General features: G+C 42.9%; 5 protein-coding genes across 6 annotated transcripts in view; 2 read left to right on the top strand and 3 right to left on the bottom strand.

Annotated features, from left to right (window-relative positions):
- klf8 (Kruppel like factor 8) overlaps positions 1-10,911 on the bottom strand; it is a 30,321-nt gene extending 19,410 nt beyond the window's left edge. The window contains exon 1 of one of the 2 annotated variants that reach the window (XM_086057847.1): positions 10,554-10,911. In XM_086057847.1, the coding sequence (XP_085913973.1) occupies positions 10,554-10,580 (27 nt within the window). In that variant the 5' untranslated portion in view covers positions 10,581-10,911. Of the gene's footprint in view, positions 1-10,303; positions 10,456-10,553 lie in introns of those variants that run through there. The other variant, XM_086057849.1, reaches the window with a different exon arrangement.
- rbm41 (RNA binding motif protein 41) lies at positions 9,583-17,325 on the top strand. Its single transcript, XM_086057846.1, has 9 exons — positions 9,583-9,676; positions 11,611-11,729; positions 12,559-12,675; positions 12,828-13,029; positions 13,136-13,340; positions 14,082-14,482; positions 14,658-14,808; positions 14,892-15,016; positions 16,178-17,325. Exons 2-8 carry the CDS (start codon positions 11,722-11,724, stop codon positions 15,011-15,013), a joined length of 1,206 nt encoding a protein of 401 aa, XP_085913972.1. The 5' UTR covers positions 9,583-9,676; positions 11,611-11,721; the 3' UTR covers positions 15,014-15,016; positions 16,178-17,325.
- LOC147160504 (claudin-2-like) lies at positions 15,891-18,472 on the bottom strand. Its single transcript, XM_086057850.1, has 2 exons — positions 17,662-18,472; positions 15,891-16,840 (listed from the first exon to the last, which is right to left on the bottom strand). The coding sequence occupies exons 1-2, from the start codon at positions 17,755-17,757 to the stop codon at positions 16,052-16,054; spliced, it is 885 nt and encodes a 294-aa protein (XP_085913976.1). The 5' UTR covers positions 17,758-18,472; the 3' UTR covers positions 15,891-16,051.
- The window catches only part of clip2 (CAP-GLY domain containing linker protein 2), a 21,904-nt gene continuing 19,149 nt past the window's right edge, over positions 18,174-20,928 (top strand). The window contains exon 1 of the mRNA XM_086057843.1: positions 18,174-18,308. The gene's annotated coding sequence lies outside the window, so the exon portion shown is untranslated. The remainder of the gene's footprint in view (positions 18,309-20,928) is intronic.
- LOC147160503 (claudin-14-like) overlaps positions 19,180-20,928 on the bottom strand; it is a 4,994-nt gene continuing 3,245 nt past the window's right edge. The window contains exon 3 of the mRNA XM_086057851.1: positions 19,180-20,046. Coding sequence (XP_085913977.1) covers positions 19,240-20,031 — 792 coding nt within the window. The 5' untranslated portion in view covers positions 20,032-20,046 and the 3' untranslated portion in view covers positions 19,180-19,239. The remainder of the gene's footprint in view (positions 20,047-20,928) is intronic.

Here is a 20,928-nt window from a genome sequence, read left to right as displayed (position 1 = left end):
GTAATGGAGAGGTGCGGCTCGACTAACCGCTGGAGAAAAGGTTTGCGTCGTACAGTTATGAAAGTCAAACTTTGCTAACATGCTCCGCCCACACAAAATAGCCAAAACGCACATCCTTTGCAATTTACTGGCAATTTAGTAGCAATTCAACAAAATCTCCGACAAAATGACGCCACAATGGACGTTTCAAAACAAACTGCTTGACTTCCTGTGTCTTTTCGGACATGACGTGTTTCTGTGGGTCTACTCATGCTCGAGATGTTTACCAAATTTGATGTTGATAAATTAAACCAGCTTCGAGGGCTGAATTTTCAAAAAGGATTCCAATGCGCTGCTGATCCCAAAATGGCCAACCTGATCCCAAAATGGCAGCTTCTCCGTGTCTTTTCGGGCAAGGCTTCTTGATAATTTTTGGGTGGGTCGCCGCATAACAGACATGCCTACAAAATTTCATGGTACATAGTTTTCATAAAATCAGTCTGAACTTCTGCGGATTCAGTTGAAGAGTGTTTGTCATGTGACTCTAGTGGATTCCACATTGAGGTGTGGCCTCGACCAATCAGATACGGGGTGTGACTGGCTGTGCCACCCCTCCCACACACTCACATGCGCAAACACACGCACACATTAACACACGCGCACAAACACACACACACGCACACACACTGGTGGCCCTCCAGTTCCATTGTGAGGGGGACAGAGCCCCCTCTGTGCTTCTAAACAAAGGTAAAGGCCTCTCCATGCCACACCTTCCCCCCCCCCTCCCCTCAGCTGACCAACACAAAACTCCTTGCACTTCAAATAGTTCCATGACCCTTCAACAGAATTAGTAATAACACAAAAAGTAATAACTTAGTAATAACATAGTATTAAACATGGCACAGGATTTTGAGTAGTGCATAAATAACAATAAGAGCAATACTGAGTTCAAAGTCACTAATGTTAAAATAAAAAAAATGATGTCCACTCCACAGGATAAATTCCTAAAAATTATGTGTTATTATTTCAAAATACAGTATCCAGCAGAGTTAATTAAAAAAATATTTTTTAAGTGGTTAAAAATTTGAATTATAATTTTTTTAAATCAAATATGCACATATTTTCCATATGTTTAAAATGTATTTATTTTCTTCAAATAGGTTGTGGGTTAAAATCATGGTAACATTAAATAATAAGCAAAATTTGTAAGTTTGTCATTTCTAAAAATTTGTAATAAATCATTTTATGATGTTGGAAATCTATAGCAGTGAATTCTTGAAACTAAAAATAAACTTATGAAATTTTTATTATTTATTTTAAATATATATATTTTACAAATGTTTTAAAATTCATGATTACATCAAATATGATTATTAATGTAACCTTAAATAATTTGTTTTTTTATTTTAATTACAAGTTTAATTGTAATATTTTTGCTAGTAAAATTTTATTAAAATTTTGAAGTTTGAATTTGTTTTAGATTTTTATTTCATTTGCAATTTAAATTTGAATGGTTTTTTTAAATACTTCACTTACATTTTTTTTCTTAAGTTTAGTGACACAGAATATTTCTTCATTTCAGTTTTAACTAGCAAAATTAATTTATAGGTTTTATTTTTTAATATATTAAAACATATATTTAGTTCTCATTTATATTGCTAGAGATTGTAGTCAAGTTATCAGTCAAAAACAACAATTGGATTTATTTGTCTTTCAGACTTCAACACTTATTCATCCACGGTAGTTGCTACTGTTTTGGTTAGCATTTAACTCTTCACACTTAATTTTTGTGTCTTCATGATGACAAACAGCCGGCATCTATCTAACTTGGTAACTCTAAGAAACAGAAAATGTCCCTCACCTAGCTTGTAAATTCACCTTTTTGACCCCCTCCACCAAGATTCTGAACACAGCCGGGAGTCCAAGGGCCAAGTCGTGAAACCAAATAGGAAAACCCAACAGGGGGCCTGCTTGGGAAAGTGTTAGGACGCCCTACAGACCGGAAAAACAAGCGTTGTTGTTACGGCACCAGCTAAAATAAAGATAATCATCCAGTTCGCTGGGCTAAAGACTGATGTTCGAAGATTGGAGCAACTTTCACAAAAACAACCCAGGCTAAAATTTGCTCCTCAGCGACTTGAGAGAAAAAAAACCATACACTTGGTTGAGATGTATCACTTCAACAACACTTCCTTGCTACCGATTCATGTCTAGTATGAATGTTTCGTAATGCCACCGCCACACTTTCAATTGCTTTATTGAACAAACACGTAATAATTTATTCACTAGACGCTGATGGCTGCAATTGGAGTCTCTCATCACGCAACCAACCTCATTCGCTGCCACCCACGTCACTCACCAGGCCATTTACATGAAAGCCATATACATTCAAAGTTACAGATACTACAGTACAAAATGAGGATACTGGCCCAAAATGGCAAAAATGAAACCTGTTTAACAATGTTTTTTTTAATTGATCAAATAATCGGTAAAATAATTTTTAAAATGTCCGATAACTGCAGCTTTAGTTTAAACGTCATGTCCAACTAGAATAAAACCAAAAACCTTTGTGTTGTTTGTTTTATGTACTTTCAATGTGGAAAACTAAAACTTTAGGAAAAGGGAAGAGTTTTGTTGTTGTTGTTACAACCAAGACAAACAGCGCTGGTGATGTGTTTAAGAATTGTCTTCGTTTGGGTGGAGATTGTGTCCCAAAAAACTAGCAAAAACAAAAACGTCTGCAAGAGTGTCTTTTGGCCTTGTCGGGGAGTTAACGTGTGGCAGCCCGAGAGGCCCGAACCACAGGAAGGATTAGCCAATAATTCCTCAAGGTTTGTTTTGACCTAATCTGGAGCACCCCCGCCGGGCGGAGAATTCAGTGGAACGGGATGAAAAAAAATTGGGGTGAAATCGAGGTGGGGCGGGGGCGGGGGCGTTACAAAAATCCATCACGCTAATATTAAGAAGTCATCTGGACTCCAACCGCGCCCACTCGGACAAGGCAAAAGTGGGAATCTTCTGCAAATCCCACTTGGACGAGCCAGTTAGGGTGGAGGCCATGGTGGGGTGGGATTAGCGGGGTGCTTGTGGGTCGGGTTGGGGGGGGGGGGGTTCAGTTAACATGTAAGACCTTATGAGGACCACTGGACTGCGAGAGGAGGGGTCTCGCTCTGTGAGTGCAGACTGCCAGGAACTAGAAAAAGAAAAAAAAAGGGCGGGGTGGGCGCGATCAGCTTGTGATCTCCACACAGGAAGTCAGGGTAGGGGGGAATTAGTAAGGGTGGGGGTTGGTTAGCCAAGGAGACGACCGAGAACGAAAAGACGAGAAGGAAAAACAGAGTGAGGAGTTAGTGAACAAATAATACCGTTGAAAAAAACAACACAAAAACTATTTGCCAAAAACACTCACAAACTATTCACATTTTTTTGTACTTGTTTTAAAACACCCTAAGATGCCGCCAAGGTCCTCTCTGAATAGGAGCATAGTACAAGTAGTACAGTGAACATTTTTGCCATCTGTTAAGGGGAAAATTGCATTTTCTTACAAAATTTTAAATTTGCAGATGCAAGTTGTTTATTTTTAAGAGTTATGTTGTACAGTAGGATGAGTTTGAATTGATAGTGAAGTATTTGGGAAGTGGCAGTAAAACAGACCAAAATCCAGATATCAGGGGTTTATGATGTCATTAGCAGGTTGCAACTAAAATGCAGAGAGACTGGAAGAGTCACAGAAAGACAGTGAAGTTTTCGTTCTTGGAAATTTTGCCATTCAGCTCTTTTGTAAAGGTCAAAGTGCATTTAGGTTTATCTTTTAATTTCACCCCAAATCTTAGAATTTTTGTGATGCCATTTTGTGGCACAAATAGGCAATTTTCAACTTTTTTTTCACAGGATTTTCACTATTTATGGCAGGAATCAGTCCCAAGTTACTTTTCTTTACACCTTTAGCCTTACATCTTAAAAAAAACACACACACACACACCAACAACTTTAATTTCAGCTAATCCAAACTGCAAATATTTTCTTCATGCCTCATCGGTACAAGTGTAGCTTACAAAAGAAATTTATTCTGTTGACTCCCCTTTTTAGTGCCACCATCGCATTTTAAGAGCGACTGAAGTATTTGTGGAGAGGGCTTCAAAGGCGTCTCCGTCCCCGGCACGTTTTTAAACAAGCTATTTTTATCCACTAAAAGGCCAGCCGAGCGTGAGCCGCGTCCACGCGTTAGCGCACGACTGGCGACCAGCTCGGGACGAGACACAAGAGTCACGTTTGAGGTGTGTCGTCCGGCAAATTGGATCGCAGCAGTTGAGAATGTCGAACAGCTAAACAATGCAAAGTTGTAGAATGTTAAATACTTTCAAAAGGTAAACCCCCAAAAACGTTCACACTGTTCATTGTTAGCGTGCCGCTACATCGCATTTATTTTTAAAACAATAATTTTTCATGGGGGTTACGATCCCCATTTAGCGTGCCTTGACTTAAGATTTTTTTTTTTAAGATATGAGCCAATTGGTTGATTTTTTTTTGTCTTGAATAGGGATGGGCCAGTACTGATACCTCAATTCACATTGGTTAGTTACAGTGGGAGGACAATGTCAGTTGGTGGCGCTAATGGACCATTAAGCACCAATAAACCCCAAAGAAGAAGAACAAGAAAGGCCTACTTGTTAAGGCTGTCAAAATCGCATCAATTACATGCTAATTTACACTATTTCTCTACTGGTCATCAGTAGCGCAAAAAAAATTATATATATATGTAAAAACAATCGCTTAAAAAGCTATGATGATGCCTTCAAGTAGTCCCCAAAACTGTAGGAACATCCAAACACTTTTGAAAAGCAACAAAAAAAACACACACAGTAGATACCAGTAACATGACAAGTATCGAGTGGTCGGCTAATGCTAGAACCATCCCGCCACTATGATAAGCAGATTAGCATATTAGCATAACTCTACTTAAGTGTTATTACATGCTTTCCTCCGTTTACAGCGTGAGAGAAAGAGGGCGGGACAGCAAAGTCTAACTGGGTCAGCGCTCTGCTCACTCGCTGTCACTGCAACCCCCCCACCCTGGTCCTCACCATGTGAGTGTGTGTGTGCACGTGTGTATGTGCATGTTTTGAGTAGGGGGGTGGGGGATTGCCCCCTGCAGGATCCACACATATGCGCTCGTAACGCTGCTGCCCGCTCCCACGAGCTGCTCAGAGGCGGAAACCTCCCCCAAGGCACCCCGGCAAAAAAAAAAGAAAAGGTATATACACACACGCACACACATCACATTGCAGGGGATTTTTTTTTGCGTTGTTTTTTTCTGCACAATGAGCGTGAGTAAAGAGGGTAAAAATACAGTGACTGCACGCTCCGGGTTCACGTCAAGTTCACCCCCAAAAAAGTGCTTCTGACATACTAAATTGCATTGAGATATGAAAAAGGAACAATTTGGGATGGAAATGAGGATTGAGTCGCCAAGGGGGAGCACAAAAAAATGAATGTCAACTGCGCACCAAATTGAGCAGACAAGACAATAATGTGTGTACAAAAAATACATATTGACTTGACATGACAAGTTACACATATTTATATAGGATGAGGTTTATCCAAGTTGAGACTGAGGGAAAAGATATGGAGGGGAAAAAATGTATGGTAATAGAACAGAGGCACATCTCATGCAAGAGGAGATTTAGGGCAGTAGTACAGACATAAATATTATCCAAGAGGAGACAAAGGGCTATGGTTTGGAGACCAATTTTATCAAAAGGGAGACTAAGGGCACATAAACCTATTTTACTTTACCAAAGTAGAGACTATGTGCAATAGGACACACAAAAATTTTACCCAAAAGGAGACTGAGGGCAATGTCAAGGATCATACATTTTATCCAAGAGGAGACTGAGATCAGTGCTGCAGAGAAAAGGTGACTAAGGAATATTTCATCCAAATAGAGACAGAGGGCACTAGTACAGACATAAATGTTATCCAAAAGGAGACAGGGGGCAATGGTACAGAGACCAATCATATCCAATAGGAGACTGAGGCTAATAGAAGGGAGACCATTTTTACCAAAGAGGAAACTTAGGGCAATGTTAAATACATAAATATTAGCTTACACAAGACTGAGGGCAATAGTACAAAGACTAAATGTACTAAATTTAAATCTGCAGCAAACCTTTCCGCTCTCTTTTGCTTAACTTTGCCCTCAGTTTGTTCTTGGATATAATGTGTCCCGTTTGTTTTGCAGTTTCCACTTGACAAAAACATCTGCCGTCACCTGTTGCAGTGCCTTAGCTGCACACCCTCCACTTTGCTGCCCTCATTCTCCTCGCAGATAAAATATGTCTCCTTCCCAAAAGACACATGCTGAGATGTACTAGTTCTAGCATCTGGTCAGTCATGCTAACAATAGCTTAGCCCAGAGGTGCCCAAGTCCAGTCCTCGAGAGCCCCTATCCAGCCTACTATTTTCCATGTCTCCCACCTCCAACGCAGCTGAATCCAATGATTAGCTCACCAGCGAGCTTTGCAGAAGCCTGATAACGATCCTGGTCTTGAATCAGGTGTGTTAGTGGAGAGAAACATGGAAAACAGGCTGGATAGGGCTGTTGAGGACCGGACTTGGGCACCCCTGGCTTAGCCTATGGCTGTGCTGTAGCTCCGGGTGCTGCAGTGTATCACTCCACATTCTCTCCTTTGCTGTACTTAGCCCTCAATCTCCTCTTAAATAATGACAATAAGTAAATACAAAAGCACACAATTATTATTTCTAGTTCCTGCCAAATCATGCTAACATTAGCTTAGCCTATCACTGTGCTCCACAGGCTCCACTTTGCTGCCCTCAGTCTCCACTTGGATAAAACGTGTCTCATTCTGACCGGGGCGCATGTTTGTGCAGTTCCACGGCCAGAAACGACCACACTGAACCGAGGCCGGTCGACAGACGCTCGTGCACATACACGCACACAGAGTGCACATAAGAGTGAAATGAAACACCGGGTGTGTCCTCCATCTGGTGAGCAGTGAGGCAAGTGAAAGAAGCTGCCTGCCTGTTATCGCACCACACCCTGCTGACGCAAAGCCGGCCGCCACTTCCCTACACACCCTCTTATCCACACACACACACACACACACACACACGTACGCATTTACTCGCACAGACACAAAAACACACGCACACACGCGCAGCAGACAAAGCATACACACAACGCAAACAAAACATGCTTGAGAATCTTCTGAGCTTTTGTGGTCAGAAGGTTCCTCAAACGATGCGTTCAAGGACGCAGCCCGAGAGAATGGCGCTATCAGCAAGAGGTGATATAAGCAAAGAGAAACTGAAAGCAACACACACATGAGAACAATGAAGAACTGCGGGAAACTATGAAAAACAAGCACCATTGCACGCATCATTTGCAATGAGGCAAAATTAGAAACAACAACAATGCACAGGACAACTTTGGCATTTTCCCCCAAGATTACCAGACAAATGATCCAAGATGACACTGAGGGCAAACTGCAGTAGTAGAGCCTCTGGAGTACCATACTGCAGCAAGATACTAAGCTAACATTAGCAAGTTTGCATTTATTTTTGTCATTGTAATTCTCAGCAGGTGGCGGTTGGTATCGAGATGTATTTTAGCTAAGAGGAGACTCAGGGCAGAGTGCAGCCCAGTGGAGACTATGACTATCATAGTGCAGTATCCAACGCAAATTGGATAAGCTACTTTGGCATGTTTCAGTTGACATTTGTATTTTTACTGTATTTACTTGGTGAGTTGTATGCAGGCAAATTTGATCCGAGAAGAGACTGCGGGCAAAGCGCAGTAAAGTGGAGACTGTGGAGTATAATAGTGCCATTTTCAGAGCTAAGGAATAGCCACAGGCTAAGCTAACATTAGCATGTTAAACTTGGTCATCTATATTTACTTCTCAGAATACGCCAATTGTTCTGGACTATACAAATTTAACTCCAGAGGAGAGAGAGCGGGCAAAGTACGGCAAAGTAGAAACAGTGGAGTATAATAGTGCAGTGTCCAGACTCCAGAGCTAAGGAACAGCAACAGGCTAAAATAACGTTAGCATGTTTACCTTGGTAATTTATATTCCCTTCTCAGCATGTGGCAATTGTTCTGAAGACAAATTTAATTCCAGAAGAGACTGCGGGCATAGTTTAGCCAAGTAGAGCGTGTGGCGTACCACACAGCAGCTAAGACACAGCTACATGCTAAGCTAATATTAGCAAGTGTGCTTACTTTTGTCATTTTGTATTTAATTCTTGGCATGAGGCTGTTGGTACGAAATTAGATTTGATCCAAGAGAAGACTGAGGGCGAATACGAAAAGGTCCAGAGCGAACACATCGCAACAAGCTAAGCTAACATTAGCATATTTGTGTTTATTTTTGCCATCTGCACTTTGTATTTCTCAGCATTTATAGGTGTTGGTATATTGAATTATTTGGGGTATCCAAGAGGAGACTATGGGCATATCAAGTTGTCTGTGTGTGTCTATAAATAGAGCTAAAGCGATGCTAACCAAATGAAGAAAACAACTTCCTCCTTGCTACTTGGGGAAATGAGGTAACTTCTCACTCAGTTTATTGCCTCAATAAACATCTTCCTCAATACGACAACGTGGAAGTTATCAAGTCAAAATTAGGTAAAAATAACACATGTGGAATGACTGATTGTATAGATTTGTGTAAAATAGGGAATTGACCAAAATTGTGACATCAAAAGTTTCGATAAGTTTCGAGATACGTTTGCTAGGTATAAAACCATGCCTAAGATATATTTAAATAGGGTATTTCTATATTGCAGGTGTGGTCTGCAATGTGTCCGTGATGGAGGAGGGAATAACTGTACATTGTTACTATATAGTAGATAGGGCATGATTATATCAATATCCCGTCCCCGACACTCCCACTCCTGCTATCAGCAATACAGTCCATTTGTAGCAGCACATTAATTTTCGCTCCCGCTTCTGCTGCACGCCGGGCCGACTACCTGCCGCTCGTTAATTCTCGCTGACAACGTCTCGACTCGGCGACCCAGGCGCGCCGCCACCCGCCAGCGGCGACCCTCGGGCTGGCCCTGAAGCGCTCGGCCCATTCCTCACACCATGTCGTCTTACCTTGCGCTCATTTATCTCGACGCGCGCGCGCACACCCGCGCACGCACGCACACAAAGAGGCAGCCAGCTGGCCAACTAACCAGTCATCCGCTCAAGCCACCTGATACCAAAATACTGAGCCACGGCGTGAAACAAGCTTCTCCCGTGTCAGCCTCACTCTGCACGCGGAGAACCTTCCTGCCACTTCGGCAGTGCACATGTTGTCAAAAATCGGGGTGGGGGGGGGGGGGGTTGTGATTGGTGAGCGGGGGGACATAAATGTCTATCACAAAAATTTCAGGATGTTGAGATGAAATTTTAGCATGATTCTAAAATGGACATTACAATTGAACTTAACACGAAGCAAAATGGAAAAATAAATTTACTTTTGTGCCTTGCTGTAACTCTTTGAGTCCCTCTGTTGCGGCCAGCAGATTCAACTATGACAATGACATATGGATTTTGGCCTGTTTTACTGCCACTTCTCTTTTCTCCACCCAGCAAGGGCGGGATATTAACGCCACTGTGTGAAACGTCATCCCCTCGGCCCCCCTCAGACCCGCAATGTCAGGATGACAAATGTGTTCATGAGATGTGAGGATGATGGACACACACACACACAAACAAACACTAAGGCGTGTGATCAAACTTTGTTCATCTCTGTTAACGATTGACAACTGTGTGCATCATCCCACCACTTTTCCGTCACACACATACACACACACACACAAACGTGTCACAAATTCCTGGAAAAAAAGGCAAAATCTGTGTGCTTTCCAGAATTTCAAACGCTGCATTTGAGAAACCTGGGAAATTCCAGACCTTCAATAGAATTCAATTGACATCAAACAATAACGGCAACCCACCCAAGTACAAGGCGTTTCAGTTGCCACATTATGAAGCGGACTTGGTAAAACCAAAAGTGGATACTTCGTATTTCCCAGCAGTCTTGAATGCAGCATTAGACATCATCTTAGACAGGAAAACTTCAAAGGTTTTGCAATCCAAGCCAGGAACGACCATATTTGGCAAGGCCCAAGCAGTTAAGAACAAATTCATCATAATCGAAAACACAAATTGATAAACTTACTGATGACCAATAGACCAATTGCCTATCAATCACAGTGCCATGATTTGTTTACCGTCAAATAAACAACCCATATTCAATCTACTCCCTTGCAAAACAAGTAATATTTACCCAAAAATGAATTTACTTCATACCTTCTAACCTTCATAAACAAAGGATGTACAGCAATGGCGGCCGGAAGTGCACCTGGCTCTCCCTCCGTGCGCATGCGTAAGGCGAAAAACGGTGCTGCGAGCCCTTTAAAAACTAAGATGGTGTCCTGTGAGGCTGTAGATCGCGTCTTCCCTTTCCCCCCTTTTCGCCAGCAACTCCGCTCGTCAACATTATTAAAGAGCCAAACCGCACTGACAACGTCACAATGTGTCAAATAGAACGTGCACTTACTTTCTTGTGGCGGCTCTCCGTGTGCATCTCGTGGAGAGGGGGGCGGAGGAGGAGGGGGGTTGGGTGTGTATAGCTGTAATGTGGCTTAGGGGAGAGGACAAGGAGGAGGAAGGGGGCGGTGTGCTGTGGATATTCGGGATATAGGAGCACGGTGGTGCGTGCCTCTTCTGTTCAGTTCATATCCGCAGCGTCGTTGTCTGTGCAACACCCCATCCAAAAAATAATAAAAAACCGAATAAATCAGCCAAGCGTTGCGCCTCTGGTTCTTGCCGTTTGCTGCCGTGCATTGAAGGGCTGGGCTCTCTCTCTCTGCCTGTTCCTCCTCCGCCTCTCCCTGCTTGTGACCCCACCCTGCGTCCCCACCCCTCATCTCTGTCACTCACTTGCTGCGCAGAGAGAGCCCTTTGCGGAGGAGCCCGAGCCGAGCCGCTGCAGCCGCAGGAGCAGCGATTGTTGTGCACCGGGGTACATGCCCGGCCGAATTTGAAAATGCATTCAAAGTGCATGCACACCCCCCTCAATTATTCGCCATGCCGCTATCATGCGTGGAGAGGAGCCCATGTCACCTTACTGACGTCATCCGGAAGGCAAATTGAGGACACTCCAGCAGGGCGGGGAGGGCTTTGGTCTCCGCGCAGCGCGCGTGGAGGCTTTGCAGCGTCTGATAAATATGACACCGTCCACAAGTTTGATAGGGAGCCAACACGATGATTTATTAAAACCGTGCAAGAGTCATTTTGTAGCCTTAAAACACGTTTAAGAGCTGTGCTGCATGACAACATCTATAAATATTCGTTTAAAACGTCGCTAACTAGGACACACTGCCATACAATTATGATTTATTTATTTTATAATCCTATATCCATAATTATCGAAACAGTATATGCTCTCCGCTGGCTGAACGGTGTGACTACATTTCCCATGATGCCACGTACCGAATGCGAGAGCCAAAGCGGAAGTACGTGTGTAAAATTCCATTTGCTGCTTGTGATTTTTGCCTACAAACATCGTGCTTCATTTCTTTTAAAGCATGTTTGTATTTAAATTTCACACGTAGGAACTTTGCCGTTACCGTTATAACGTGAAGGAGAAGAGGAAACTCGGCAGCGCAGTTTGTTAACCTTACCCATGATGCAACTCGCCGGATGTTGGAGTCCAACGCGGAAGCATGCGAAGGTAAACAAAGCTCGTGTTAATTTTTCTGATCAGTTTTCGGCTTTTCGTTTATCTATATGTTGTCAACAAACACTACTACTCTATCTCTTACCATAAATACAATTTGTCGTTACTTGTTTTAAATAAGTAGCTCGTCGTTGGGGTTATTATTTGAAGGCGAACAGGTGGCTCCTCGGCTACCGTTAGCCTCTCGGTCGCCACTGTGCATAACGTTGTTCATGGTTGACTTTCTTTAAACATTATAAATGAAGAATGCCGCTGAAGTGCGTCCCAGGCTGAGGAAAATCGTATACGTTTTTTAAAAGTTGTATTTTAATTTGTATTTTTTTCTATAATTTTTTGAAAACGTTTTATATATATTTTTTTATAATTACTATTGTTTATTGTTATCGTATTATGGCCTTTATTTGTATTTACATTTTTAAATCCGTTATTATTGTTTATATTTTCTTGTCTTTGTTAATTATTTTTTTTATAATTGTTGTAACAAATCTATATATTTTTTTAATTAATTCGATTATGTTTTCACATCTTCCAAGAGTGGCCCCCGGCATTTGTGTAATCAACCTGGTGTTTACTCAACGGGCAGCCTTGACATGCACCGCACCAATGCATTTTAAGCCATCTATAGTAATAAACAAATAAATGAATAACAAAATAATAAAGAGAATATAGATTAATTTGTTCACCCTGGCGTTTACTCAACGGGCAGCCTTGACATGCACCACACCAACGCATTTTAGGCCATCTATAGTAATAAACAAATAAATTAATAAACAAAATAATAAAGACAATATAGATTAATTTGTGTGTGTGTGTGTGTGTTAAGAGTGAGCCGGCGATCGTGCGAGGATGGCCCACTGCTGGAGGAGCAGGAGACGGAGGGACAGCGGCAACTTCACGGCCTCCTGCTGCGGCAACTTCATACCCAGGTCGACGTTGAAAGGTGACAAAATGGCAGAATCACCTTCGTAGTACACCTTCGTCATTTGATTATTTTAATATTAACTGTACTAGTTACTTTGTTACGCTTGTACGGCAAATAGAAGTGTTCAAATTGTCACCTGTTCAATCACTAAACATGGTTCTGTGGTTCAGATGTGTGGCCAAGAAGAGGAGCTTTGCCCCGGCAGCGCTCTACCGGCCGTTCGGTGACCAGGCATCCGGCGTGCGGAGCCTGTCTCAGTTCCAAGCACTGCAACAGGACGAGCAGGAAGTGGCTGGCATGCGAGAGCTTGGCCTCACTGACACTGAGATCCAGCTGTGGCAAAGCAGGGACGCCCCGGAAGTACCTGAACAGGTATATGCCACTGTGCCACTGGAAGGTTTCTCATCAGTCTGGTGTGGAACATATCTAGTAAATTTCCATGGGAAGTCTGAATTTCGCAACTATGTTTTTGTTCTAGTGCAACGGCGTTTGCGCGGCTCCCGGTGTCAAGCTGCAGCGCCTCCAGGGCATCCAGGACAAGATTGCGGCCCGGGCAGAGCTCTTGGCGCGACCCCAGCGCTTTGCCACCAGCCAGCCGCTGTCCCGCCGCGAGATGGAGATCGAGCAGGCGCTCTTTCAGGGCAGAGACCGGCAAGGCTTTCTCACTGCGCTCTACCATCGAGGTAGGAGTGAGGCGTTTACTTTTTCAAGTGGAAAATGGTGACTATTAAGATGTAGAATCTTTAGAATAAAGGCTTAAATTTGTGCAAATACTGTAATGTATTACCTTTAATTAGCTTTCACACCAGAAGAGCTTAATTCATACTGTTTTACTGCCTATTTGGGATGAGGCGTTTATTTTTTCAAGAGGAATGCTGTGAGTAATTGAGACTTGGCGTCTATTAAGAATAGGGGGCACATTTTAAGGTAATATGCTAGTTAGCTTTGAGACCACAAGACCTTAATTTTATTGTATACTTGGCGTGAGGCATTTAATTTTTTTAAGTGAATGTTAGCGACCAATTGAGATGTAGGATCTATTAGAGTAGGGAAATAAATGAATGAGAATGGGAATATATTTCCTTCAATAAATTCTCTTGGCTTTCAGACCAGTAAAGTTTTATGCGCAAATATTTTTGTTTACAACAGCATTCGGACTGACTTGGGAGTAAACTCATTATAATACATATGGGAATGATGGCATTTATAAATTGAGATGATTCGTAAATTCCTGAGTTTTATTTCATTATGGAAAAAGGTAAGTGGTTACTGAGGGTGAGGTGTTAATATTTTTTAAAGTGGCGCCTGACGAACAATTAATGTCCGTGTGAAAAGATGTAATTAACATACATGTTTTGATCTATGTAGATGCCACTTATACATTGATGTACAAAAGATATAAAAGGACTTTCTCCTCCTTCCAGATGAAAATAACCAAGATGTCCCCCAAGGAGCGACATCTACAGATCCAATGGACTCCCTGTACAGAGATTTTCTCAGCAAATCGCCCCAGGGCGTAGAAGCGGCCGGAACATTAAGCCTTTCTACATCTGCGCTGTCACATGACTTGCCGCCGGAAGGCGGCAGCCAATCAGAGGAAGGCTCACCAGAACTGCTGGAGCGCCACTCTGCTCACCCACTGGAGATCAGCCGGCCAATCGGCAGCCTGCGTGGGGCGGAGGGGTCCGGCTTGGGCCGGCCGCTGACCGTCACGGGGCGGGTGGTGACCTTGACGGACCAGGAAATTCTGGAGAACCGGGAAAATCAGGAGGGCATCCGAAGCATCCCGCGATTCCGGAGCTACCAGCCTGGAAAACCCTCTAGAGTATGGCCATTAAATGTACACATTTTCATAGTTTGCCTGCGATACGTAGTGAAATTGCCTAAATATAGATATAGATATAAATAGATGTTAGAAGATGGCGGCAAAGCTCTACATGACGCATCTCCACTCACTTGTGCTTTTTACTCATACTCATTGAAATTTGTTTCCACTCCAGGTGGTGTGTGTGAAGAACCTGAGTCCGCAGGCGTCAATAGCCCAGCTGGTGGCGCTGTTCTCCAGATTCGAAGGGGCCGGCGGCGGACCCCCGCTGCTGTACCGCCTCCTGACGGGACGCATGAAGGGTCAGGCCTTTGTCACTCTGCCAGGTGAGTACACGCTGGCTGCTATAGAACGTAATGTTGACTACACGGTATATTTATGTGTGTTTTGTGTGTGTGTTTGTATGGAGACACGGAAACGGCCCAGAATGCTTTGCAACTGATCCATGGTTACAGGTTGCTAGGGAAACCTTTGGTGCTGGAGTTTGGCCGCGAGCGAAAGGAAGCCGACGAACAGGAAGCGAAGACGTGAAAAGTAAACGCAAATTTCTCAGAAATAGCCAAGACTGACATTTTGCTTTGTTTTCTAATTTATTTTTGTATTATTATAGTTGTGCTTATTGTTTTCTAATTTATTTTTGTATTATTATAGTTGTGCTTATAAATTTTCATACAGGTTTTGTAAACTTGAGTACAATTGTATATATGACTGGATTGTTTCTATAATAAATACAGTAAAATATTTTAAAATGGGTATATGAATATTTTCATGCAAGGAGAAAAAGAGTGTTTACCATAAAGGTCAAATATCAATTCCATTTTTTTATTCATTATTCAAAAAGAAAGAAAACATTAGTGTATTATAAAATATTTTAATGTCACTAGACAATTACAGATAATTTAACAATTACACATATTTTATATATTAAAATAAGAAGAATCATATAATAATTTTTCTTAAAATTAATTTTTTTTTTAATGCAGGTTTGATTTGTTTGGCCTTGGTGGAGGTCTTTCAGTTACAGTACTGTGTTTTTTTCCCTTTGGACACTAGACGGTGATGTTGTTAGGGTTCGGTTTAGTGTTCTTAGGTCCAAAATATTGGACCATGGGATTAGAGTGGTATTGCAATAGGATTAGAAAGTGTCACAATTAGTTTCTTATGAATGGGTCTGGTAAAAGGAGGGGAAGGCAGGCGTGGGGGGGCTTTTGCCCCCTACAGTCCTGGAATTTGTGGAATTAAGGCTTTGTTTCAGATCAAGATCTCAACACCCTGTGCAGTGTAGCCTCCAAATTGAGCCTGGTTGCCTTTCAAATGTAATGTGAATTAATCGTATACAGAAACTGCACAAGACATGTTTTTTTATAAATGTATTGGTTAAATTCCAAATAGTTTGACTTCTTGATAGTTTACAGATGACTGTTTAGCTTTATTCAGAGCATATAGCATTGAAACCACAGTTCCTCAAAACTCTCCAATGAACAAAACTAAACATTTGAATTCATCTCTGGTCGTCTGGAACGTTGATCAATTCTGATGAAATCACTTGTGTGACGACGTATCGTGAAATCACACATATCGTGTGACATCATATGCTGACCCTATGGGTTTCACATGGACTCCCATGAAGCTGCCGGGGCCACTTTGAACCCCTGTCTGCCTCCTGATGTTTATGCCGGTGCCTCCCATTTGCAGGGTGCTGGAGTTTTGCGCCACCGCCATCGGAATACCGCCGCCGTCACACTTGTACGTGTAGCCGCCCCGACGTCCTCCGCAGTCATGGCCATCGTAGAAGGACATGAACAGCATGCAGCCGCCTAGCATGGAGATCACGGCCGAGGCTATGCCCAAGTAGAGGCATTTACCTGGCACGAACTTGAGTGTGGCGTGCATGTTGGAAAAGTTCCAGATCAACTTGTTGGCTGTCCAGGAGACGGGCACCAGCGTCATGATGCCGGCGGCGAAAAGGAAGCACCCACCCACGCCTGCCACTCGTCTCTTGGGCGACTCTAAGCTCTCTAGCCAGATGGTGCACTGCATGCCCACGACGGCGATGAAAAGGCCCAGGGTGGACAGCGCCAGGGAGACCACCATGAGAATCCGGGACATCTGGAGATCGTAGGACAGATTCAGGTTGGACTTGTGCATGGAGCACCTGGTGGCCCCTTTCAGTCCGTGGACGCATTCCATCCACAGGCCCATGGTGGTGTCCATGGCCATCTGATCATTGGAGTCGATGTCCACTGACACCTCCCAGAAGGGGAGCACCGTGGTCACCAGGCTGCCCAGTAGGCCAATCAGACCCAGGAAGAAGCCTACCAGCTCCACACCCGCAGAGGCCATTGCAATGGAACAGTGCTGAGGAGACGCAGAAACAAATGGAAAGTGGGTACGCAAACAGTTAGCTATCCATATGCTAAAAATGCTAACTTGTAAATCAATGGGCAAACAAGGAGTTTGAGTTAGCCACAAATACTATGGTGAAGTCATGAGCTCTCTTGTAACTAATTAGCAACTAGCCTGTATTAGGTATGCAAAGAACTAGCAAACTAACCTATGATGGTAGTTATCTAGTTAGCTTCTACTTAGCACAACTGAGTAACAAAGGAAACAAAACTAGCTAAAAATAAATAAATAATTTGCAGCCAAATTGGTGTTTATTTTTGGCAACATTCCATGGTAGCTGTGGTTAACAAGAAATGCCGCAAGCCTTTTGACAAACAGTACAAATCGCCTGTGTCAAAACACATGCCACAAAAGGCAAATGAGATGACTTTTAAAAAAAGAAATTAAAGTAGACATTTGTGTAAATTTTCAAATAGTAATTGATTAACATTAAGCTAGCGTTATAAAACAGAAAGTTATTAATCTTGCCAATTTTGGGCCAATGTCTTAACACAAATACAATATGGGTTAGGATTTCAGGTTTGACAATTTTTGTCAAATTACAACGTTCTCACCCTTTTCCTATTTTCAGAAGGCTGGTATGCTAAACATGGGAAGTGGTTTCAGAATTTCAAAGCGGTCCTTGCATCATTCAATTTTTATGTATGCGATCCTCTTGAGAACATTTTAGACACCCCTAATATAAACATTTGTTGAGGCAACCATTTTTCTAGAAAACACCCAAAATGACAGCTGTTGACTTCTGAACAAAAGTTTTTTGAAATTATACTCACACTTAAAGAGAGTCCATCCAAAAATAAGACCAAAAGAAATGTGTCCAAGCAAATTCGTCTCCTTTTCAGTTGGGTTGTGGTGTTAGTGAGGCACATGATGTCTGATGTCTTTACTGTTTCATCATTGTCATCATACCTCTGATATTTTCATTTTGTAATCCTTATTTCACTTTTATGCATCGTGTCAAGTTGAAGATGAAGATGAATTTAAAGATGTAGCTTTCGATTTTCCGGTTGATCCGTATTAGCGGCCAAAATCGGTTTCCTTTGTAGGGTGTCTAATCCGGTCAGAGTAGGATTGCTGCTCCTCCCTGTCGAAAGGAGACAGTTGAAGTGGCTCGGGTATCTCGTTTGGATGCCTGGACGCCTCCCTTGTGAGGTGTTCAGAGCATGTTTACCGGGACGAGGCCCCTACCATTACCCAGGATATGCCGGCTGGTCTAGGAACGCCTCTGTATTCCTTGGAAGAGCTGGACGAAGTGTCTGGGGAGAGGGAAGTCTGACACCGCTGCCCCTGTGACCCGCAATCCGGACAATACATCAGTCTCAGCCTCCAACTCAAGAATGGGGTTGGTAAAGGAGCAGGAGCCATCTGAGGCTGAACGTGGGGCTATAACATTAAAGTATTCGGTTTCTCTCTGAAAAAGGTATGTTGGAACATTATTTGAATTTTGTTGACTTTCCTCGTCATAACATTCAGATTGCATCGTGTGCTTAGCAACGAGGTCAACCACCTCGCAAAGATAATAGATCAAGATCTCTCAAGATCAAGAACACAGACCACGGTCTCATGAACTCATGAGCAAGTGAATGCACCTCCGAAGAATGTTACTCTGTACATGGAACGGTTATGTACATGTGACCTTTGTAGGTTTGCCCTTATTATTGGTACAAATTTACGTTAGTACACCTCAGAGTCTGACAAAAAAAATGCCAAATTATCTTTATGCGTGTACCAGTCCTAAATTATGAGCTCTCAATCTAAGAGAAGTCAGAGTCTTTGTAAATATGGGCCCTGACGTTAGTTCAGTTGAGTCATCACATATCCAGTATTGATCCTTTCGGCCCGTTTGTTTTTGTCTGCTTTTCTGTTTGTAGTTCAGTTGTTGCTCCTTAATGGACTTTAATGTGTACTTTACATTTGTAGGTTAGTTCAGGGAGACATATTAACTAAGCCTCACATTAGTCACATAACATTTCTGTTTAGGGTGGATGACCTCAAAGCTTTAACTAGCCTTCACGTAAATAGCATAATGTTAGCATGTTGGTACGATGTGAACTGCCTGCTAGTTTTATCAAAAGCCACAGAAAATATGGTTAAATGAGTAGCATAACGTTAGCATTTTGGTTAGCATGATAACACTGGCAAGTAGGCCTCACATTAGTATTATGTTAGCATTTTGTGTCTATATGGGTGGCAGGGTAGCTTTATCCACAGATGTTACCTAGCTAGCACCCACGTTAGCAGCATAGCATCAGTAGTTGAATTACAGTTCTCTCAAAAGTATCTGAACACTCTTCAAACAAGGCACCATTTATTTCGTTCACACATCACAGTCAGTCTGGAACATTAATACATCACACGTATCCTGTGACGTCGTATCCTGCCGCTAATGGTTTCACATGAACTCCCCCAGAGCTCCCGCTACCGCTTCGAACCAACGTGTGACCCCGACTGTTCACACCGATGCCTCCCATTTGCATGGTAGCGGGATTTCGTACCACTGGCACACTGCCTCCGCCCACCGGGTACGGGTAGCCTCCACCCCCATACCGCCTCCCCCGATGTCCTTCACCCTCGTGTCCCTCACAGAAAGACAAGGCCAGCATGCCGCCCCCAAGCATAGAAAGCACAGCTGAGACTATGCCCAAGTAGAGGCAGTCACCAAGCTCGAACTTGAGAGTGGCGGGTACACTGGGACTGTAGAAGTTCTGTATCACATTGTTGGTGGTCCAGGAGACGGGCACCAGCGTCATGAAGCCAGCCACGCAGAAGAAACAGCCGCCCACGCCCGCCACCCGTTTCTTGAGCTCCCCTGAGCTCTCCAGGCAGACGGTGCACTGCATGCCCAGGACGGCGATGGCCAGGCCAAGGGTGGACAGCACCAGCGAGATCACCATGAGGGCCCGGGACGCCTGGAGGTCAGAGGACAGAGCCAAGATGGAATTGTACGTATCGCACTGGAAGGTTCCGGTGCTCTGATGGACGCACGCCATCCACAGGCCCTTCACGTTGCCCGAGGCCGTTACGATGCTGGAGCCGATGTGCGCCGTATTCTCCCAGAAGGGGAGCACTGTGGACACCAGGCTGCCCAGTAGGCCCAGCAGGCCCAGGAAGAAGCCCACCAGCTCCAGAGCCGCAGAGGCCATGGCAACCAAACACGCCTGGGTAGTGACAAGAACAAATGAAAAGTGAGAACAGACACAGTTGGCTCACCATATGCTAAAATTACTAACCTGCATGTCAATGAATAGAAGCTAACTAGCGAGCAAGATTTTTGAAACCTCAAACTCAGTTGCTCATTAATCACAACTACTGTGCACTGTTGCTAATTGACTAGCTAACTACAGATTTGTCGCTTGTTAGCTTCTAGCTAGTACAACTAAGTTACTAATTAACAGTATCTGACTAGCTAACAAGGTTTTTGTGACAAAGTATAGTCAATGCATCTATTTAGAGATCGTAGCTGTTGTAGCTATATGGCTACAAGCTACTAAGCTACTTTCATAGATTAGTTACTAGTTAGTTGCTAACTATCTAGCAAAGTGTGTTTGTAGGGTAATAGAGAGTTTACTTTAAATTAGCAACTAACTAGCTCGCTAGTACACTGGATCCGTTCGCTTGCTTACTTTAGCTAACTCGTATTTAACAAGTTGTGTCCATTTTTGAGAATATGTACAAAAATCGCAGCTAAATGGAGGTATTTAAATCATTACAAATTATACACGTTGACGCATCCATTTTGAGAGAACATAAAAAAACGACAGCTAGCTTGAGCTATTTGATAGTCTTTAGTTAGTGATTAGCAAATACCTATCCAACTTTGTGTTGCTAACTAGCAATTAGTTGCTAGCTAATTACAAATTATTGTTTAGATTTATCTTGGTGACCATTTTAGAAAATGTCTCAAAATTACAGTAATTAATTACTGAACACAACTTATTTATTTATTTGTTGGCGTTATGTGAAATTGTGATGTCTTCAAGCTTATATCGTTAAATTTTTTTGTCCATACGACTTGTGAACGTTTTTTTTTTTAAATTAAA

The sequence above is a fragment of the Leptonotus elevatus genome, chromosome 16 (genome assembly GCF_054856555.1).
Source record: "Leptonotus elevatus isolate MCC_2025b chromosome 16, RoL_Lele_1.0, whole genome shotgun sequence".
Lineage (NCBI taxonomy): Eukaryota > Metazoa > Chordata > Actinopteri > Syngnathiformes > Syngnathidae > Leptonotus > Leptonotus elevatus.
The sequence above is the reverse complement of the archived record's forward strand: the minus strand, read 5'-3'. Positions and strand labels throughout refer to the sequence as shown.